The sequence below is a fragment of the Amblyomma maculatum genome, chromosome 3 (assembly GCF_055883805.1).
Source record: "Amblyomma maculatum isolate TAMU_Amacu chromosome 3, ASM5588380v1, whole genome shotgun sequence".
Lineage (NCBI taxonomy): Eukaryota > Metazoa > Arthropoda > Arachnida > Ixodida > Ixodidae > Amblyomma > Amblyomma maculatum.
This window is the reverse complement of record NC_139346.1, coordinates 107,432,325-107,445,921: the sequence shown is the minus strand read 5'-3', so window position 1 is coordinate 107,445,921 and position 13,597 is coordinate 107,432,325. Positions and strand designations below refer to the sequence as shown.

Here is a 13,597-nt window from a genome sequence, read left to right as displayed (position 1 = left end):
CCGCCGTGTCAAAGCAAAACAGGTCGTTGCCGTGAATAAAAGTTAATGCAAACGCTCAGAAATCGCATATTCCCGTTTCTGTTTGGAATACCGCAGCTACTAGAACATATGCCACCGCAGACTGCTTGATATAGCAGAATGCAGTTTGAACAGACCACTCTATGTTTACTATGCCGTCTGTATGCACGATAGAGTTGTGCGCGTACTTCTTTTTTTAAACCTCTGTCGCGGTGTCTCAATGGTAAGGGCGCTCGACTGCTTATTTCGAGAACGGGGGATTCAATCACAACCGTTTCGAAAGACGTTTCTCTGCTGTGGAATTTGACTGCACAATAAAGAACCCCACGTGGTAAATGTTGTGGTAATAATGAAAAACAAAAAAGAAAAACGACACCAAAACCAGCCTCTGCAATCATCCGTCATAGCCGATGCCGCTTTCATGCGTTAAACCCGGGCCAATATGCATTTTTTTCTTTTCTTTTCTTTTGTTGTTGAAGGCTTCTGTGCACGCGTAAAAGTTTTAGTGAGCACATTTTGCTCTAGAGAAATGCTCGAATGTTTGGGAAACATATTCTCTGCACCCAATTGTTACCCTAAATATTACATAATACACTTAGATCAATGTACTTTACTGGTAGCCTATTATAATCATTATAATCCCTTTTCGTTCAAGTGCTGTCTTCCGACAAAACTCGTCATTTCTGACAAGGGAAGTAAAACAGCTTCCTGCGGGCTTAAATATCAGTGTTTAGTTCGGGAATAAATACATTTTTATAGTCGCATGATAAGATGACCTCCATTTCTTTCGGAATAGTTTTATATCCGGCATCTGTTTTGGAAGCAACGCTAATATTTTATTTCGCATAAGATTTAGTCACTGCTAAATAATTAGTGATAAAGAAATTTTCAGCCTGTAAAATTGCTGCCCAGAACATGACAGTGCACATGCGCAGTTTATAACGATGTCTTCGCAGCGAGTAATTCGTAGCTTGCACTTTAACGTTACTGAAAATTAATCGCGGATTATTGTAAATTCTGTCAAGTGAGTAAAAGTTCTCTCACACGGTGAAATTTATTCGCATTGCAAAACAAAATGACTACACTACTAATTTACCGTTATATATTAACATCACACGCATCAGAAATCCCTTATACTTTCCTCGGTTTCAGGAAACCATTTACAGTTAGTGGCGCATGCATTAATACACTATCACATTCTATGACAGTGGCCGCAAAAAGCATCTCGGCAAATTCAATTCACTCAGCGCTGTACACGTGAACAATCAGCTTTCCTGTGCGGCAAGGTTTCCTGTATAGTGTCGGCGTGATCTCATTTTTGGGGAATACTTGTACGTGGTTGTCTGGGCCAGAGTTGATGTGCACTCGGTCTAAAGCAACTCGCCATGCAGTGCGGTGCCAGTGCTACATTTAACCTGCTTAATCCTCGAGTCAAGTACGATATAATGAACCGGGCTTTCTCGATTCAATCTAAATTACTGCAGGTCAGAGCACGAACCTTGTATCTGCGTGGGCTTGACACTAAATTCACCGGTCTCACTAGCCTGAGACACGCGCAAACTGTTTAAAAGTCGATAAGAAAAACAATGCTGTCATGAGGCAGACCCAAGCATTAGGCGCGAGAGCGCGGTACAGCGCAAGAAACGTGCAAAGTAAATGTAGAAGATGCATGGTGGTTGCGTGCTTTGTTTTCCTAAAATTCGCTCTTCTTCTGCTGCATTGGCAAAATCCTTGGATTTTTTTCTGCAATATTGCATAAATACTGCAGAAGACACGTTTTCATCGCCAACAAACCCGCCGTAAACTCGGAAGCAGACCTACGCAGCGTGCGTTTCTGCGAGCGCCGCCGGCTGCCGATCCACACTACCGGAGTGACGGTGGCGCCACCTCTAGGTCGATCTCGCGGCGAATAGTGAACTAGAATACTCATCTAGTGGCGCCAACGGAGACGTGCGCCAGCGGAACGGCTGGAGCAAAATGCCTCTCCTGCCGCAAGGGGCACTGCCGCGCCTTTTAACCTAGGTTGCCTCGATGTAGCACGCCGCCGTAGAGGGTGGAGACACCGCCTTCGGCGGCGCCATGTTGCGGCAAGCTCAGATACGGCGGGCTATGGAGCGTCGGCGCGATTTCTAGTTCAGCACGCGCTTGGGCTAGCAGGCTCAGCTGTGTACCGTTTATACACACATATTCGCAATCATGAGCGCCTTTTTGCTCGAAAAAAAAAAATCTGAAAGCAACTACTGCTTGCTAGCATGCGTAGTTCTAAGAGGAAAGGATCAAATTGCAGATTGTAAGCATTTACACTTTCGCCGTCTCGAATGTTCAAATGCGGTTATTTTGACGACTGGCTGTTTTATAAAGCAATGCATTTTGTACTGCCGGACATGAATGAGTTTATGAGGTGCATAACATTAGTTTGCGTCTATTGCTATAGATCAACAGCCATGTGTAGGTCTCAATGAGCCGTATATCGAAAATTATTTGTATCGCAATGGCCCATCGTAAATCTTAGAAAAAACACAGCCAAAAACGATGCGTAAATCAACCTTTGACACGTGTCGCATGCGGATGCACATGGCCTTTTATTCCAAAAGAATCCCCATTAAGACTTTGAAGTTGATTTCGGATGCACGCCTAGGAGACATCTTTTAATCAAAGTTGGTGCCAGCTACAGGTTTGCTGCCGTACCCATCATTCGATTTTTCTGGCTGACTTAGCCAACTCAAGTAAATGCGCAAGTGCATCGTCCCAAAACGCTCTAACAGTCTGTTCATAAGCTTTGGGTGTTCCGCGCAATAAACCACTGGATCGGAACGGTTTGTTCGATAAGGCATTTACAGGATTTTGCGGGATTCTTCAAATGAAAGATGTCGTTTTGTTCCGATAAATTTTTACACGCAATCAAACAATGTCGGGACAGCCGTTGACTTGAGGAGCGCTGAAATGAGATAGGCGACGATACAGTCATTTTGCGTCTTTTGTAATGCGCGCAAAAATGAACGAAATAATAAAAACATTATGGAACAAATGCGATATTTACATGTACGATCGCAAAAGTTTTCCATGGATGCCAAACAAGCGACATCACTATTTCGGGTGTGAGGCGGTGAAATTTAGCTTCACCTAAATTTGGCTTAACCTCAGACGAGTACTTGCGGGGACAACAGGGTGTGAACATCGCCTCGCGATGCGTAATTAATTATACAGGGAAGGAAAAGCTGCATTCGGGATGAACTTCTGCACTGCGCAAGCACCTTGCTTCCTCACGACCGGTTTCACAAGATGCCGCTACACCTTCCAGCTCACGAGAGCAGTTTCTTTGAGACTTGTTGAGCTGCCAATCATATGCTTAAAACGACTTAATTTTCATGAGAACCCAACTTTTTATATTATTGCCTATCTCAAAAACCTCGCGAAAAACTTCTCTGTATAATTTAAAACAGCTTCAGAGGACCTGTTATCTCTGTCCCGCGAAATATTGTTCTAGCGATAAGCCCACTTGCCAAATTCCAGCGCGGCCGACTCACGGGGTGTTTTTTTTTGTGACAAAAATAAATGTTACAAACTGCGTTTCACTTCCTACTCTGTCGCGAGGTGACATGCCATCCGTAGCTCACCATTGTATTATTTCCCGAGAAGTAGAGGGGGAATGTAATCTGTGTGAATATGAAGCCTCGGCGGTTGCCACCAGCTTTCAAGATCGAGTGTAAAGGGGAGCGATTGAAAGGGCGCAATGGTGCATTCCTTTGACAAATACCAGGCTCGACCTTCTCCACACGTTCTTGGTGCGGCTATGAACACAGAAAGGCAGATCCTCAACGACAGGTATTATTGTGTGACACAACGCGAATGATACTAAAGTCGAGTGTCACTCACTGAAAGTTACACTAAATTTTTCTGAGTGACTACAACATAGCAGACGCAGTTGTCCATATATTTAGCTTATAAGCCCTCTCGTCCGCTGAAAATTCAAAATTTACATCTAAAAAACACAGCGCGCTACTCCCGATGCCAGGCAATGCGATGCTTCGACCTGCTTCAACGTTGAAGAAGGCAGACCAAAATCTGTTGCGCACAATGCTAGATTGGGAAGCCAAAAACCGCACAGAGCTCGTGCTTACAATCAGATGGGTGAAGCGCTGTGAGATAATGTCATTCCAAACAGAAGTGGGTAACTGCGTTAGACGAGTACAAAAATATCTGTAAAACGCTTTCGTATAAACTGATACAGACCGCAAGAAAGACGATACGCGCACATACGCAAGCGCTTGTGTGTGTGTTTGTCATCTTTCTAGAGGTCTGTGTTTGCTCTAGACCGTTTTAAATAATCGAAATGCACATATTCGCTCAAAAGAAATTTTATGGATGCATAAAAGCAGCACAAGTATTGTGGCTTACTTCGCAGATCTTCGCGTTGCCATTCGCCGTCCAGTCTTCACGCTTCACTTTCGCCTCCCATACATTTCTCCGTCTCTTATCGCATGGAAAACGAAAACATCTGGCTCCTTTTTTTTTTTTTTTTTGCTGAGCCAGCACACAACGCAACACAACAGCCTGGCATGCTAGGTTTCGCGACTGAACACAGTACAATCGCCCAGCACCCAGCGCACAGCACTACGGCTTTGGACACTCCGCAGCAACGGCACGAAGCGACTTGCCCCAAGATGGCGATCGCGGCGAAAGCGGCGGCGCGGGGCATGCCAAAGGGTGTCACCACCCTGTATGGCGACGCTGGTATCGAGGCACCATATTTTAGCCCCACCGCACCGCTGCCTTTGTGCTGCTGAGGTCAGTTGGCACGGCTCTCGGACCATGTACTCCGGACGCGGCCTGCGGACGAGGTCTGCGGACAGAAATCTGCGAACATAGCTAAGTAATATTTTCGCATTAATAAATCGTCTCTTCTGGGCTGTCGGTCTGATTATACCACAACGGGGCAACGACACGGAGAAACACGCACAAGTTTCTGAAGCAGCTGAAAATGCCGCCGCTAGAAGAAGTTGCAGTTGTCGTTGGTTGGTTGGTTTGTGGGGTTTAACGTCCCAAAGCGACTCAGACTATGAGAGACGCCGTAGTGGAGGACTCCGGAAATTTCGACCACCTGGGGTTCTTTAACGTGCACTGACAGCGCACAGTACACGGGCGCCTTGCTTTTCGCCTCCATCGAAAAGCGGCCGCCGAGGCCAGGATTCGATCCCGCGTCCTTGGGAACAACAGTCGAGCGCCATAACCACTTCGCCACCCCGGCGGGGTACATACTACATCTTGTCTTCCCTGTTAATCAATTATTATTATTATGTTTATTAAATAGGTTTAGCAGTTTGACAAGCTGTGTGCCTGTCTCTGAATGGAAGGAATTAGGAATGAAACGGCGTTGTTAATGGTGTTATAGCCTCCACTCTGAGGGGGAAGCTAGACCGCATCCTAATTTTTGTTGGCATGTCTACAGGCAACTGGTCTGGCAAGTGCTCGTTCAAGCTGAAGTTCCTGAAAGGTGGCGCCATCGAGTTTGGTCAGGCTATGATGGCCGCCATTAAACTTGGTAAGTACAGTTTCTCTTTCCTTGTTTGTGCAATGTATACGAGCATAAAAAATTAATGGCATTTATACTTTTCTACTGTAAGGGCATCACTCAGAGGTCAACAAAAAGTATAACTTCATTGAGAATTTATTATTGTTTTGCAGAGCAAATTTATTGCATACAAGGCTAAACATTTTCTTCAGGAATGCATAATAAACCGTGAAAGACATTATAAGAAGTGAATACGAGACCCCGTTTCAGTATTCCACGATTGCTGCACAAACAGCACCTCAGTGAAGCAAACTGTTGGGCGAGTTGTCGAAGAGCTTTCATAATTACAGCACGATAGACGGGACGACGCAACACAGCTCAGAGCGATGGAATTTGCCGCCTCATTTCCAGGGTGCCCTGCGTCAGCCGGAACCCAGAAGACTTGGATAGGACGGGAAGGGGGGAGGGGTGCTTAAGAATGTTGAGCGCAGAGGAAGAGATTCTACCTTTTGCAAAGTTGCAGACTGCGGTCTTAGAGTCGCTAAATATTCCATCGCTCGCGAGATGACCGACCGAGCTGGCCCCTCCACTCCAGGATGGACACGCGTGACCCCCTCCTCACCTTCTATGACATCACCCTCCACTACCGCAACTCCCGATTATTCCTCCCTCCCCCTCAAAAGACCCTAGATAAAATCGAACAGAATTCGTGGCGCCATTTACAGGCCTACACTTTCCTCTCCCCTGCATTCCTTGCCCTTATTCGCCGTGGTGCCTTCTCGCCCAAATGCACGCTTTGCAGCTATCCCCGAGCAGACTATGCTCACATTCTGTACTCTTTTCCGGCGCACTTTACCCCCGTCTCCTGGCAAATAAACACCCCGCCGCTGTAGGACGTTGCTTTGGCCAGCACGGAGCCGCATATTCAACAGCGGTTTACGACCTGGGCAGTGGAAAGCGCCGCCAGGCGTGACCTGGAGGCCACGAGCCGGAGGGCCACCCACGGAAAGGCGGCCAGATAATTTTATTTATTTTTTGGCCTTCACTAAAAAAAGTTTTTACCCGCACCACAGCTCAGAGTTGCATTCTTGTCTCATGTCCCATCAGTCGCTCAGTTGCTATGCGGTCTAGGTGAAATTCTCAATGAAGTAAGGAAATTATATCCGTGATTACCTTGTTTCTGCTTCGAAGCCCCTTCTTAGCTTTGATTTGTTTTCGGAGAGCAGCTTTACACGTTTGAATAAAGCGCATTACGCTCTTATATAGTTTGTGTGCCTCTGCCGCAGCCGCTTAAAATTATAAGTGACTATAAACGGAAGGTTTTGAAGGCAGCCGCAATTTATTAATTAATAACAGCATCCAAATATCCGAATTATTTTAGTTCGTCAATGTCGCTTTTGAAAGCCTCTACAATATGTGCTGGTCTGCCTTAAACGCTTGTGGAATTGTGTCATTTCGCGGTTACATTTGTAAAAGTCTGTATCTTCGGCAAGTTGCTGTTTTCAAGATGTATTCGTTAAAGTCCTTTGCTCTTTAATTTTGTTGTTAAGAGCTTCTAAAGAAAAAAAAGAGAAGACTCCACCTGTCAGAAAAAAAAGCGTAACAGTAAGACACTGTCAAGCTGTGAGACTTCTGAAAGCCACCACATATACGTGCTTCGTGCGTATATTACTCTGGAGTGACGTATACGCCTTGCAAGCAGCCACATTCGCGCCCAATGTGGGATGGCGCCTCGTAGGAATGCATATAAACTATTAAAGTGGTTTTTTATGATTTCAGAGTCAGTCTACGATGTGTTTCATTAGTAAAGAAAAGCTGAATACACTTTAAAACAGGTTGCGAAAATATGAAATGTCATTTCAAAACTGTATTTTTTAAAGAAAAAGAAACAATACATGCCCGTTGGAGTCACCCTTGGCCGGAGGGGGCATGACCCACAGAAGCAAAACATTAATTTTTTCATGTTTTCATCGCGCACTCATGTAGACAGGCATTTCTCCACAGCTGGCGTGTGTTTTCAAGAAGACTGTGGTACATATAGAACGTAATATCCAAGCTGCCTTTTTACAACGGTAAGGTGTTGTGCGAGTTGGGAAGCAAGACATATCCTTTACGGGCGTTCTGTCAGCTTCTCTGTCAGAGTAATAGACTGTGTTTGTTTGCTCGTTCTATTTTGGCGAATATGCATGTACAAAGCAATAACAGGTTTGCAAAATAATTGACAATGTAGTACCATGTTCGACGAGGCAAAATGAGTTTAATGAACTGCTGGTGAGTCCTCGTCTCGAATAAATTCACTACTTCACACACAGTCTGACGGATGCACCGTTTACCCCGCGAGTGCTGCTGAACCAGGGGGCACCCAATTTGTTTGTAAACTATTGATTCGCGCATAGGTTGTCGCAAATTTTACAGCTGTTTAGTAGCAGGATGTAAACTTCTGTTCGCGGTACTATCCTAACTTATGTATTACAGAGGGTGCTTCAATAAATGCTTGCTACTTACGCGTCCGTTTCTATAGCTGCAGTACAGAGAGGCAGTGGCGTTGCCGGTTCGTACCAGCCGCCCTCCGGGCCGTACGTGCTGCTTGGTCCTGGTGACTACATGCCTGCCCAAGACGCCAACTACGGATTCCCTCTCCCGCATCCTGTGTTTCCAGATCAACCTCCAGGTAAGGCCTCACATCGCGTTAGAATATTGAACAAAAACACTGCGTCTCTTGCCTTATGTTCTTGTATTTTTATACATCTTTTGCCAGTCCTAATGTCCTAATGGGATACATTTATATCTTTTATGACTACTGCTTGTAATGGAAGAATACTTATTCAATGTTAGGCGACCGGCTGAGACATGGTACTCAAATTAATTATCAGGTTGTGCAGGCCGCAATACAATGATAGAATGGCTGTAACGACAAGGTGGCACAAAACACTTCAGCTTTCGAAAATAGGGACATGGAGAAAGTAATGAGGCCCGATCCACGAGATCGGCTATTGTAGTGCAAGAGCTCGCTTTGGGTAATTTGATGCATTTTGAACTATAGCAAAACGCGAATACCAAAGAATACAAAAGACGCGTTCGAAAAATGGGACGTTAAATACAGACGGCGCAGGACTTTCTACTTTCTGTATGAATCATATGATTGCCACATAAAAGCATCCAACGCATGCGTGCACACCCAACAACTCTCACGACACGCACATGATTGCAAACTGATCACACCTATCTATCTTCTAACTAGGCACGTTCTATATCCGCCAGACACAGGGACGGGTCACCTTCTTTCTAGTTGCGAATCTGAAATACCTCAATATTTGCGCTCATATTTAGTTTTTCCCCCGCTTAAAACATTGGCGCAGTTTTCTTGCAGTGTTTGCAACTTCAGCAATGACGTGCCAAATGTCTTCCTCGTTCTCTTCCTCCTAGAGATAGCTTACGCTCTAGCCAACATTTGCTAAGGCCTGTCTCCTATACAGGGTATTTCAGGGAAGATTTAAGTGACTAAAAAAGTTGTAGGCTCAAAACAGTAACACAATATTTTCAGGAGCACACTCTCAGTCTGAGCAGGTATAAAATGCTACCAAACGCCTCTAAGTATAAACGCAATGAACAAAAATCGAATGAATAACTTTTTATTCAACGATGTTGGGTGCTTAGTCCCAATGAGCAGTTGATGCCGTGCAGATACCATACAAGTTTTTGAAGCGAAAAGCTGAATTTCTAGAGCCCTGCTGCTCAAACAAATCCGAAGCTTTTTTTCCGTACGCAACCGAAACTGAGCGCACGATGAGCGCCGAAAGTATGTAGCAAGCGCAACGTCCACTGGTGACGTATTGCAATGAATACAGGGCCATTTCGAGACGGGTGTGAAAATTTCCCTAGCTCGGGAACCTAGGAGCTTAGCTACGACCACAGGCATCATTCTGTTCTGCTTCAGCGCTTGGCGTAATAAAATGAATAGTCATCGCCAGCTGCGAGATCATCGATTCTGAGAGCCCGATGGGCTAAGCTGGCATTTATTATTGAATGTATTCGCCGTTTTTGGTATGGCTGCTCGACAGGCTCAACGTATGGTGTCATCGTGCATAATCATTAGGTTGAGCTTTCGGTTGCCGATAATTTGTGCCCGAAAACGAAACATTTTGTCCGCGTGGCAAGGGAGGTGGCGCGGCAGTGGCTGTATGCTAGCAGCATGGGTGAGCTCCTGTTTCTCAAATGCGCAGATGTTTGCATTGGAGGGAATTATTTTGAGGTGAGCGTGTTACAGGGTCATAGTGCCAGTGTTTAAAATGCCTTGAATATGTAAAAGTGCCACCTGAGGTGAAAACGTCACGCAGCATCGTGTGAACGGGGGGATGGCCACACCTGCGCATCTCCGGTAGTCCACTGTTAGGAAGATCGACAGTGTGATCGTTTATGTCAGCCCGGAAAGCGACGCGCAGCTGGCATACAGACTGTACGCTTCCAAAAGTCCTGGTCATCATATGTCTACTCGTACTGCGTTAATATCGACATTTAATCGATTTAAAAATATACTGGATCAGTCCATGTTCAGAAAAGAAAAAAGCCACGGAGTGGAACCGATCATTTTGGCATTGATATCATTGTGTACATTTTTGTCACGCCCGAATTAAGTATCAGGTAAATTTACAATGGGTACAAGCCAGCGTGGGATTCAATTTGGAGGTCACTTTCAAGACATAGCTACCGCCTATATCATGTGTGTCTCCACCGGCTCAATTTTTGCAAATGGTGCTTAACAAAGTATGATGAAGACCTGGAATTTCTATACATATTGCATTAGATAGTCAAGGCCAAAATTTTCAATCACTCGAATGTCACCTTTCACAATGCCCATTATTGGGGCGACAACTACCCATTTGGCTGCATCAGCACACGCGCCAAGAATATGGTAAGCAAAAGTTGGGTACAGTATTTATTACAGTTGTATCGTCAGTCCCTATTTCCCTATTGTAGGTCCTTGTGAACTCTTCATCATGAGGAACACAGTGATCAAGTTCCTCTATTTCCACTGAGGAGGCATTGCTGGCTCCATATTTTTCATCTATACAGCACATCTACTAAGTGTGATGAGCTACGGAGAGCAAAAGGGTCCGCGGGTGTCAAGGTATTCAGATGAACAAGCCTTGAGGAAACTCCTCACTGTTTTCTGCTAGACTTGACCTTCCGTCGTAATAACCATTAGCATAGAAAGGGAACCAGCGAATACAGACGCAAGACAAGAACAAAGAAGGCACACACCACAATGCTGGACTTACAACTAACAACCATTAAGTGGTCACTCAAACATGTCAAACATGTGTCACTTAAGACACAGAAGATGGAGTGACCACTTAGGGCTAATGTGATGGAAGGTGGAGCCAGGCAGAAAACAATCAGCAGCAGTGGGCATGACAACCCATAAGCAGCCACCTCTTCTTGTATATCTTCGACACACAAGGTGTAGTGCGAAGGTATACAAGGTGGAGAGAACACTTAGGAGTGTTTTATTTATTAATTTGTTCAATAAACCCTTAAAGGACCTCAGTCGAGGGTATTACATAAGTGGGGGTGCATTCACACACAACAATGCAAGACAAAGATGTGCAAGCACCAAGGTGCAATACATAAATACAAAACAAAACACAAGTTGAAAAAAATAACCTGTAATATGTATGATAATTCACACGAAAAGAGAACAGAAAGTGCATTAGAGGATTAACATAACCTTGAGAAAAAAGCAAACTTAATAACAAAGCAGCTGAATGCAGCATGTGGTGCAATAGATATTTGGGTTAATAGTTCCTGAAACTTGTTAAGGTTCCTTTCTAAGGCGATGTGTGATTGTAGATTATACCAGTTGACGATATTACGAGGTATGAAAGAGTTCGCAAAAGAAAAGTTGTGCATGATACGCGGTTAACTTCAGCGGGTGGTTGCGACGTGGAAAAAGATCACGTGATTGAAAAAACTTGTCATGCAGCAAAACATGATGGTAAAGTTTATGAAAAAGAGCCAATCGTGTTAGTTTGAGACAATAAACGTATCAAGTTTGGCGCGAGCCTTCAGTGCGGTGAGGTTAGTATGACGAGAATAATCCGAAAAGGTGAATCTAACGGCACGGTTTTGCAATAATTCCAACTCATCTATAAGGCATACTTGATTCGTGTCCCCGCTAGATGGCCGACGCATTTTCGATTTTAGGCCGCTTAAGGTAACGTATGCCAGATGTTTTACGTGAAAAGGTGCTTGTTTAAGGTTACGTTTTAGAAGGCCAAAACAGCGATTAGCAGCGGCCCGAGTGTTGCTAAGATGGTAATTCCATGTTAAACTAGGCTGAAGATTAATCCAAAATACTTGTAGGGAGTAGAACGTTCAACCGGGCTATTAAGGAGAGTGTAAGATGTCGAGATGCGGCATGACTTGCGAGTGAGACAAGTTTAATTTTAGAGAAATTAAGGGGCATTAACCAAGATGAAAACCCCTTGCTAATGAAATCTGAATCAGGTTACAAAAATTGCCACTCAGAGTCATTAGTGACGTTACGCTATATAACGCAATCATCAGCGAATAATCTGATTTTGGAGGATACTCAAGCGGCTAAGGCATTTATGAAGATGAGAAAAAATAAAGGTCCCAGGGGATAACCGGGCGAAACAGGTGAGGAGAAAGAAAGAATATTATTGACAGAAATGAGCTGAGAGCGACGTACAAGAAATGCCGTCTTGAATTTTAACGGAAGGTAGACACTGGCAGAAAACAGTAGGCAGCAGTGATCTTACAAGCTCGTAAGTGGTCATTCCGACTGGTATGTCTTCGACACACAAGCTGGAGTGACCGCTAAGTGCGGTTGTGATGAAAGCTGGAGGCTGACAGAAAACAATGAGCAGCAGTGAGAATCATCATCGTCAGCCAGGTTGTAAATACTGCAGGGTGAAGTTTTCTCCCAGATTACACTTACTGACCGCGCCCTGTGCTGGCTGCCTCCACTTCACCCTTGCGAAGTTCCTAATCTAAAATCCCCCCCCCCCCCTTACACTTTGATGCACCGTGCTACACTATCCCTCAATTGGAACACAATTTGTTACCCTTAACAACTATTGGCTATCCTCGTTTCGCCCTATATGTCTTGCCCATATTCATTTCTTCTTGATTTCCAATAAAATATCATCAACTCGAATTATTTTTCTTACTCACTTTGCACGCTTCCTGTCCCTTATCGCTACACCTACGATTTTCCGTTCCGTAGCTCTCTACGTTCTCCTCAGCTGAAATAGAACCCTTATCGGTAGCCTCCATATTTAAGCCCCATAGTTTACAGATTGCACACATTGCCAAAGACAGTCCGCTGATTATAGGTAGAAATTTTAACGCCCCACACCAGGCTTGGGGCTACGCGTATTCCTCTAGCAAGGAAAATCGTCTTCTCACGACAGCCTCTGGTCTCGACTTCACGCTGATCACAGACCCGGAGACCCCAAACAGATGGGGCACTTCCACATGTCGAGACACCACACCGGACCTTACTTTTGTCCGGGGCCTAGAAAAATGTGCCTGGCACAACTCCGGAATAGACCTTGGCAGTGACCACTATATTCTCTGAATTGATGCAGAGATACCGGCACACATGGGCAGCCTAGGGGGCGGCCTGCGGAATCTCAATGAGATCGCACACGAGGCGGCGCGAGGACTCATCGACCGCGTCCCTCCGGTTTCCCTTGCTACTCCACATATCGAGTACACAGATAAATTATTCATGGTCTAGCCGAGTGTCCTTCAGGACCCCTACTGTGGGAAATAAAGTTTTACCAAACCAAATCAAGCTATTACATATACACTTCCGCCTTGAGCAATACCGGTAAGATGGTAGTTATAATTTGTGAGTGCTTGCTAAATGCGCTCCTTTTAAATCTTATTACAGCGAAAGCCTTTAATGGCTCATACTGTCGGCGTTCGTTCGGTCTCAGCATAGCTGTCAATCAAAAGGAGCTATCACCCGAAATCTAAACTAACGTCATCAGAAAAATTAAGATCCACTGTCTATCAAGAATAGAACCACCATCCCTG

At 44.9% G+C, this 13,597-nt stretch overlaps 1 protein-coding gene across 1 annotated transcript in view; it reads left to right on the top strand.

Annotated features, from left to right (window-relative positions):
• The window catches only part of LOC146195499 (WW domain-binding protein 2-like), a 66,931-nt gene that overhangs the window by 39,211 nt on the left and 14,123 nt on the right, over positions 1-13,597 (top strand). The window contains exons 4-5 of the mRNA XM_084596821.1: positions 5,468-5,560; positions 8,058-8,201. Coding sequence (XP_084452947.1) covers positions 5,468-5,560; positions 8,058-8,201 — 237 coding nt within the window. The remainder of the gene's footprint in view (positions 1-5,467; positions 5,561-8,057; positions 8,202-13,597) is intronic.